Source organism: Diachasma alloeum, unplaced genomic scaffold (assembly GCF_001412515.2).
Source record: "Diachasma alloeum isolate Michigan unplaced genomic scaffold, Dall2.0 Dall_scaffold_00583, whole genome shotgun sequence".
NCBI lineage: Eukaryota > Metazoa > Arthropoda > Insecta > Hymenoptera > Braconidae > Diachasma > Diachasma alloeum.
The window spans coordinates 136,285-145,809 of NW_021680715.1; the positions used below are offsets into that span (position 1 = coordinate 136,285).

Genomic DNA, 9,525 nt, shown 5'->3' on the forward strand with positions numbered 1-9,525 from the left:
ACGTTTTTTGATTGTGCTGATTTGGCTGTGCTAGCTTAAAATGCCTCTTTATTTGACGATCTAAAATTTAGGATAAATGATCAATACTATTAGCTTTACAACTCGGGAGAATTTGAACTTAATTGGTTTAGTAGTTCTTGAGGTGGAACACTTTATGAAAAATCCTCTATTACGGTAATAACCGGGTTTTTCTTCAGTCATCGGATTTTTTATCATGATTACTCGGAATGTCGTGTTACGTGAAGATCATATGGGGCATTCTATGTCAATATGACCGGTTTAAACGCTGACCTTCTCAGATTCGTTTCATTTTTTTTTCATGATTCTACTCGATGAAAAATTCACCCTGACTTTTTTTCAGATTTTTTTTTTCAATTCTTCAATTTTTTATCAATTTTTGAAGTAGATTAATAAAAGCCCCATTTTAAAAATCTGAAAAAATTCACAAAAATTTTATACTCCCAAAATTTGATTCAAGCTATTTTTTAGAGTGGAAATAGAAATAGTACGCCCTACGCTAACCCTATTTCTGTATGCGCTAGGAAAAAAGTTCCTTTTTATCTATGGAATGTACGTTAACGGAAGTGCCGAATCCGAATCCGACGTTGATTTTTACAGGTTGTGGTCAGGTCTATTTATTTATAACATTTTTATTGTTTAATCGATCATATCATGGAAACGGTTGCCGATAAAAAAAAAATTTCAAACAAAAGATGTTTGTTATGTAAAAATACATATTTTTTATCGTATAACTTTTTCTCCTAACTACGATAGATAGAGAGTTATCATGGTTGGGAGGGAAGTGGGCAGCACGTTAACACTTGCGCGAATGTTGGGGCGCTCCGATGTGCTTATTGGCAAACTCGATTGAGATAGAGGAGACTTGAATTCCGCAGGATAAAATTCATATATTTTTCCATATATACAAATTTTTTATCATTGAGCACAGTGAATACCGCAAATCGATTTCCATAGACTTATCAATCTTACTTTCTTGAAGGACAGATTTGAACTTCAGCTCTTAATAATTAAAATCGCAGAAGATGGAGAAAAAATTCCATGGAGATTCGCCGAAATCTACATTTTAGGGCTTACTTCGACTTGATTATTGACTTCTCTTGATATTCATCAACTACTCAATTCCTTTCTGGGCGATTCCACGTGAAATAGGGAGTCGAAAAAAATCGATGACACCGATTTTGTTCAGTGGAAATCAAAGGCGATAGGAATTTTTTTTTACAAGCGAAAAAAACGCAAAATTGAAAAAAAATCATAACTCGTTCAAAAAATTTTATTTTGGACTGAAATTTCAACTGAAGCCTTATCTCATGATATAGAGTTGAAAAAAAATCATGAACAAAATCGGAATTCAATTTATAGAAATAACTAGTATTTGTAAGAAAAATTATCTGACAATAATGAGTATTTTTTTGAATCAATGCTGCTATCACACGATTAATTTTCATATTCACTCTAAAATATGCCGCAAAATACTTTGTTGGTAATATCAAATTTTTGTAATTTTTTTCAAATTTCCCAGTAGGGACCTTCGTCAATCAACATAGAAAATTCATAAAAAATTGACGGATCAAATGGAAAATCAATTATATGTCAAATTCAATGGTGAACATTTTTCTTTTGAACCATTCTCCTCTATCACGATCGAGTTTGACAATAAACGCATCGGAGTGCTCCAACATCCGTGCAAGTGTTAACGTGCTGCCCACTTCCCTCCCATCCATGATGACTTTATCTATCGCCGTTAGGAGAAAAAGTTATACGATAAAAATGTGTATTTTTACATAATAAGCATCTTTTGTTTGAAATCTTTTTCTCTATCTGCAACCGTTTCTATGATATGATCGATTAAACAATTAAAATGTTATAAATAGATAGACCTGACTACAATTTGTAAAAATCGACATCGGATTCGGATTAAGCACTTCCGTTAACATAAATTCCATACATAAAATGTAATTTTTTTTCCAGCGCATACCGAAATAGGGTTAGCGTAGGGTGTGCTATTTCTATTTCCACTCTAAAAAATAGCTTGAAACAACTTTTTGGTAGCATAACATTTTTTTGATTTTTTTCATATTTTTAAAATGGGACTTTCGTTAATTTACCTCAAAAATTGATAAAAAATTAAAGAATTGATGAAAAAAATCTGAAAAAAAATCAGGATGGATTTTTTATCGAGTAGAATCATGAAAAAAAATTAAACGAATCTGAGATGGTCAGGGTTTAAACCGGTCGAATTGACATGAAATGCCCCATATGTTTTTCTGAGGTTTATAACTCAATGTGTTAATGTGTTTATTCACTTCAAAAGTGTAGAGGTCTTCATGTGTTCATAATTGTTTGTCAAACTGGTCCATATAGGTGCGACTGGTTTCATTGAATATAGGAACAAATATCTACGATAGTACCATATTTATTCGTCATACAAGGGTTTCATGACAGACTTCCTTGTAACTAAAACTGATTTTGTATGATTTTTCTCACCGATTTACGAGTTGTCTGATTTAATATAAATACCCAGACGGGAACATTCATTGGCATAATTTTTTGAGGTTTTAAATCGCCTATTTTACTCTATCATCTCTGGGAACACACGCCTTGTAATAGCTTATCGCGTGAGAGCTGATAATCTTTGGATTTATTAAATTGACGGTGCCTGATAGACTATATGAAGCATGGTGTACATTTAAAAGTTTGGGGAAAGCATTTAATGATACTTGCAAGTTATGGTCTGAAGAGCATTCTAGGAAGAGATGTACATGGAAAACGAGTGATTCATGGTGATAATAATGATTCCCAAAACATTGCAACGTTGGACTTGAGATTTCGTGAATAGTGATACTCAACACACTAAAAAAATCGTTGTAAGAGAATGAAAATGAAGCTTCTATGTTGGGCATAATCAAAATTTCATTTGTAATCAGAATATCACATGAAGAATAATTTAAATGCGTAGAATAGCCACATACTCTTTTGAATATTTTTTCACACAAACTTGTTATATTTACAGCAGAATTAAGAAAAGATATTGTTTTCGAATCAGCAGACAATTTTTGTGACATGGTTAATATCAAATATGAGCGCGATTGGCATATCCATTTCTTTTAATAGAATTGGTACAATAGATCCATTCGAAAGTTTACAATCAACAGAATTGGTAGAAATGAAAAAATGAAAAGGATTTAGAACACAAAAAGAAACGATCAGATGGTTTCTACCAGAAAGACTTGAAGCCCTGCTTATTTTGTGAAAATTTATTTTAAAAATTCCCAGATTTTGCAAGCACATACGGACGTACACATAGACAGTCTCTAAAAACATCATATCTCGCTGTTTCATTGCATTCTAAGTAATTTCCAAGCGAAATTTGAGAATCGAAGAATCGATCAATTAAAACGCTTTCATTCGGAAGCAAAAAGAAAGTCAAGCCAGAAATGTCGAATGAATGGTCATAGTGCACTATCAAAATTTTGTGAGAAAAATAGTTTCAAATTGAATAACTACTGAAAAAAATTATCTATGAAATAAAAAAAATTGTAGAAGCATGACCAGCGTTCTTGACACAGAGTTTTTCAACGCACTGTCTAGTATCAATCTAATCCTTTGTCTTTTGGTCCACGCCAAGGACGTTGGTCCTATTAATTTTTTATTCCAGAGAGAAATTTTTTTCAATCCTTACTCGATTTGAAACAATTTTTCTCATAGAAATCTGATTGTGCACTGCGACCATTTATTCGACATTCCTGACTTGACTTTCTTTGCTATTTCGTTGAATTTTGAAAAATTTCTACTGCCCAGTAAGAACGAAACAAAACTTTTTTTTGGCGCAATTTTTTTTACAAGAACATTTGTTTTTGTTTTTTTAGGTTATTTAGTCAATAGATGAGAAAGATTCAATAACATTTATTTTGTACCAGTCATTCCTCAACAACTTACTGTATCACTGTATAGACTTGGATATTGTAATCTCGTGGCTCGAGGTACAGCAACTTTTCTTGCACTTTGGAAAATATTGCGTAACATGTCAGAGGAACTTCAACGCCAAGTTCACAATCGTCGCTGAATTCTGCCTCTGTAACACAATAGTATATTGTGACCCCAGGGAGTAAAAGTATTTTCTGACGAATCTGACGTTATAATCACATACATCAGAAAATACTTTTACTGCCGTGTGGCACACGATATTTTATGCCTCGAGGACTGAAAACCGCGATGTAACCGAGCGAAGCGAGGTTAGAATCGCGGTTTTCCGTCCCTAGAGGCATAAAATAAATAACAATTTGCGATATCTGCCCTTGTCTTGTTTGATAACAAGACAAGATACTTTTCTTCTGTTAACACTATCTGCACTCACTCTTCTTATCACAAACACATCTCAAATGAAATCACTTTGCTGACATATCCATTATTCAGGATAACAAAAATGTTTTTTAAATGTCTTAGAAACCAAGTCCTAGAACATTCTGTTTATATATCTCTTTGTAGAAAAAAAATGTTTCTAAATTGAAATTCTTGGTAACCTCGTGAACATGAGATTAGGACTGGTTTGTTCAAACGCCTTTAGCTTCGTGGTTTTTTACCTCTAACAGCAGAAATTATAGGGGAGATTGCCAGCGCTTATGGAGAAGCTTCAATTGCCATATGCCGTTCAGAGTTCGTCACCAGATGGGGTGTAAGAAATCCACTTTTCCAGCTGTGAAATCACCAGATTTTTTGGGTGGTAAAAATTGGTTGATGAAAAAACGTTATTGGCGTGCAAGAGTCAAACGATAATATGGATGATGAGGAATCAGGGTTGGGCAAGTAAATTACCTTAGGTAAATTACATGGTTTTTGACCGGTCATAAAGTAGGTAAATTACCCGGGCGAGTTGTTGGCTTTTTGACCTGTCAAAAACCTATGTGACGCTATCTATTAGCACCTTGGAGAACCGGGTGATTTTTACCGAGAATACCGCCTGTCAGAGTTACAAGGGTCAAAATTCGAAAAAATCATACCCACTGAGGTTATGCCTCGCGAGGGTCAATCGTCGCAAAGGTCATACCTCGCAAGGGTCAAACGTGACAATCATAACTTGGGAGGGTCAAACGTCACAATCATAACTTGCGAGCGTCAAATGATCATAAGCAACAAGAAAGACCAAATGGAATAGTTTCAAATTATTTTTTCTTAATTCATGATCATTCCACCCTTGTCATTGTTCTGCCTACAGGAGAGGTAAGTTGAAAAATCACAAGAGTTAAAATTAAGACGCAGGCAAGCTGGAAAATCACAAACGTTCAAGAAACAATCACAAAGTAGGTAAATCATAAGGGTCAATCAGGATAACTAGGCGGTGACCTAGTGACCTGTTTGAACCTTGTGAACCTACTTGCTTTTTTTGTTTAAACTTTATGACCGTTGGAACCTTGTAATTGAACCGCCTGGCGTCCCCCGTTGAACCTCTTATTAGTTTCACCCTCCAGATTGAAGGATTGCTTCCGTTGTTTGACCCTTGCGACGTTTGACCCTAAGAAGGCATAACCCTTGCGATGTTCAACCTTCGCGAGGATAACCTTCGTGATCGTATGATCTTAACGATTTCCGGCCGATGTGCCTCTCACTTTTGACCCTTGTGACTTTTTAGCTTAGCTTCCTTGTAAAGAGCTTTCTGACACTTTTTGACATTTTTGACGCCCCAGAGGTAAATTACCGGAATTTGACAATGTCACGTCATAAACTTCCATCTGCGAGATATGCCCAACCCTGTGAGGAATTTTACTCCCAACCGATTAAATCTTGTGTGAATGTTGGGAGAAATGAATGAAGAATTGTACGTTAAATTGTTTCAGAGTCCGTAAAACGCGCCTCCAACAGTATAGAACACAATCTGATCTCTGCGAATGTAAGAAGACGGACATATAATTAGCAGGAAAATAACTCATTTCCGAATGAAACCAATTTAGATAATTTGGGAATGATTTGGGATAATTTAGGAATATAATTTTATAATTTAGGAGTTGATAGTTTATTTTTAATTAATTAGTCTTGATACGGCGTATAGTTAGCCGGTGATATGACCGAATATCAAGTAAACCCTTATGAATCGATGCGGAATAATTTGGGAAGTCCAAAAAAAATTGATTCGGAATTTGGGAATTGATAATTATTTTTTAAATAATTATTTTCCAATGTGATAACGGCGCGCGCCCCCACTCGCTCATGCGCCATCTCTATGTCTGTCAACTGTGCTCCCCCCTCCGCAGAATGCGTCTGCTGTGTTTACTTCGGTTGGAAACCGTTGGAACTAGTGGTTTGAACAAAGTTTAATTAACATTATGTAATGAAGTCTTTTTATTTATTGATGACGAAATGGTTCGAGTTCATGAGTGTGACGATCCAGCAGACATGAATTTTCTCAGAAAATAAAAAATTGTTATGATCCAGGAGGACAGTTGCTGAACAGTCAGTCAGTAGCTCTAAGTCAACCTCGAGTGATTCCCAGAATATCAGGATTATCATGTAAAAAAACATCGAGGAGTACTCATGAGTGGGAGGAATATGAAAGGGACGGAAAGCCTGAAATCAGGGGATAAGATCGTTTCTGATGAAGTTGACGATTCACAGAAGGAGGACGGGGTTCTTCAACTATATGAATCCACCTGAGGAAGCCGCCACGTTGTTCGGTTGGGTCATTCATTCAATGGGTATTAATGAATTCTTCAGATAATCAATGCGAATTAAAGTACTTGATGGAATGGGATTTGATAAAGTTATGAATATTGATTTATCTTGATAATGGGGAGCTTCAGGGGAAAATGTCATAAGATATTTCTTGTGGCGAATTTCATGGGCTACAAAAAAGGTCTGTTTGGTGAGGAACTAGTTTTAGGGTGGATGTGGTATGAAAATGTGGAGGGAGATGTTGGGAAAATTATGGTAGGCGTGTTATAAAAAATCTCAATATATTTTCGTGGGATCGAACCACTTGTCACGATTGCCGTACACTCTTTGTTATAATTAATGTTGAATGTCTAATTTTCACTGATAATTGTCTTTCACTTTATCTCGTTGAGTCACTGAAATTACTGAACTTAATCAACAAATTGATGTACTGAACAAGGATACTAAATTTAGAATACTGATTGACTGAATACTTTAGATCATTATCGTAACGATACTTCTGCACTACCGACTACTGACTCTTCCGGGTGCCGAGTTGACCCGGGTGCCGAGCTGACCTTTTCGGAGCGTTAAATTTCCCACAAAAATCCTCTTTTGTAATTTTCTTCTAAAATCACGCGTTATCCAGATAATTCAATATTCAAAATCAGGAAAATTGACTGTTCTGTTTTATTACAATTTACCACTTGACTATGTTTATTAATCCTCCATTTATCTCATTAACGAATGGTTTTATCAAAAAATGTCAAAAGACTATTTTTGTAGCCCACAAAATTCCTTATAAAAACTCTCTGTTTGAAACGCAACTAAAATTCCAGAACATTCTGGTCGACCATTGGCCTACTTCGAAAATCTCCGGGACCCTTCGGGTCATCGGTCGTAAGTCGCCGAAGCACGCGCGAGTCAGTTTAGGCTTAGCCTCTGACCGTACAAGTCTATCTCGGGCAAATCACCTGTACAAGTTTTATATCGCACCTCACCGAGTACAGTAGCTCTTTGAACCTCACCTAGCTCACTAGTAATTAAGTACATCACCGGTCTTAGTAAGATCACCGTTTTGTTCAGTACATCACCTCTGTTGATTAAATTCAGCCTAAAGTCAGTGACTCAACGAATTTACAGTGAAAGACAATCATCAATTTAATTAGACATTCAACTATTGAAAACCAAAGAGTGTAAATAGTTTTGACAAAGTGGTTCGATCCCACAAAATAAAGTGTGGTTTTTAAATCCGGCTCATCAGTAATTTTCCCAACAACTCCCTCCACATTTTCATCCCACATCCACCCTAAATTTAGTCATTCACCAAACACTCTCTTTTCCCATATTACCCTAAACACACTCATTTCCCAGATAATTTGATATTTATCAACAGATGAAGAAATCATAAAAAATAAAAACCTAAATTTGACACTTTTATCAATTACCCATTTATCTCATCAACCACTACTTTTATCAAAAAACATCGGAAGTCCTCTTTCATAGCCCCCAAAATTCCCCACAAAACCTCTCTCCTTCCCTATTCCCCTAAACCCACTTTTTCCTCCGATAATCCACCTTTCACGAAAAACCCCTCAAAAATCTCCTCATCAACTAATTAAAATCTCTTCCAACCCTTCCAGGGACAACTGGGAGAAGTCTCCCTACACATAACCCGCAACCGCCCCGGTTGCCGTCTACTACGAGCTTCTGATGTAGACTCCCCATATAGACGAGAACCTGCGGCGCTACCCCATCTCCTTCACGAATAACCTGGAGATTACAGCCTACGTCAATGTAAAAGAGAGGCCCCCAACCCAGAGGTCAGAGCCTTCCCCAGCATCCTCTGGGGTTACTACGGGAACGGTTGTTCAGTGCGAATGCTGAAACCCCAGACGTTAATCCCCAAGCTGCACAACCTGAACGCCTCCCTCCAAGAATTCTTCGGCTGTTTCGTTGGTGCAAACTTCTACCTGACGCCCCCAGGATCCCAAGGATTCGCCCCCACTATGACAACATCGAGAAAACGCTGTCTTTTATATAAACCCAGGAACACCTCTGAGTTTCTCCCCAGGTTCTCCTCAAAGAACGTTGATTCCTCAGAGATTGAAGAAGCGATTTTGGATGTTCTTCTCAGTTTTGGGGACCTTTTGTACTTCCCCAAGGGGACGATCCACCAGGGGGAGACAATGGGTGATGCCCAATTGCCCACAGCTTCCACGTGACCCTTGGTGTGTAGCAGAAGAACTGCTGGGGTGACTTCTTGGAGAAACTTGTGCCTGAGGCATTGAAAACTGCAATTGCTGAAGACCCAGAATTCAGGGAGGTATTGCCTATGACATGACCCGCACACTAAAGCTTCAGGAGTACCGAAATACCAAGAAGAAAATCAGACAAGTTTCGAGAAAATAATTGGAAAATGAAACAATGATGATACTAATCAGCTTAAATCTTCAATATAATATAATACTATTATCTCGAATCTTACTTGAAAATGTCTAATTTTTGTAGCTTATAGATCGGAATAAATCATTTTGCTCACAATAGATTTTAAAACGATAATTCAAGAGATAGTTCCAAAAGAAATTCCATCATCTTCAAAAAAGGCCTTTTGTAATTCCATCCTGAAACCACTCATGACCGAAATAATTGAATTTTCCTACTAAAAATATTGAATTTCAATAATATCGAATTAATTCGATAACAAGTTTTTCCCTAAAATGATTCTCAATCAAAGTGATTACAATTCTGAACTCGATCAATCCAACAATTTGCCATAATATTACCGGAAGATCATTTCAATTTCTATATTGAACATTATTTAGGCTTTACATTTTAATATTCACATTGAACATTAAACAG

General features: G+C 36.4%; 1 protein-coding gene and 1 long non-coding RNA gene across 3 annotated transcripts in view; one reads left to right on the forward strand and one right to left on the reverse strand.

Moving 5' to 3' along the window:
• Positions 1 to 4,706, reverse strand: part of LOC107043472 (FAD-dependent oxidoreductase domain-containing protein 1) — a 129,309-nt gene extending 124,603 nt beyond the window's left edge. The window contains exons 1-2 of one of the 2 annotated variants that reach the window (XM_015265003.2): positions 4,602 to 4,706; positions 3,958 to 4,093 (exon numbers count right to left, since the gene is read on the reverse strand). In XM_015265003.2, coding sequence (XP_015120489.1) covers positions 3,958 to 4,044 — 87 coding nt within the window. In that variant the 5' untranslated portion in view covers positions 4,045 to 4,093; positions 4,602 to 4,706. The other variant, XM_015265002.1, reaches the window with a different exon arrangement.
• A 1,564-nt stretch (positions 4,707 to 6,270) lies between these two features.
• Positions 6,271 to 9,207, forward strand: LOC107043470. The gene is made up of 2 exons (XR_001461233.1): positions 6,271 to 6,707; positions 8,307 to 9,207. It is a non-coding gene; the product is annotated as an uncharacterized LOC107043470 (long non-coding RNA).
• The last annotated feature ends 318 nt before the right edge of the window (positions 9,208 to 9,525 follow it).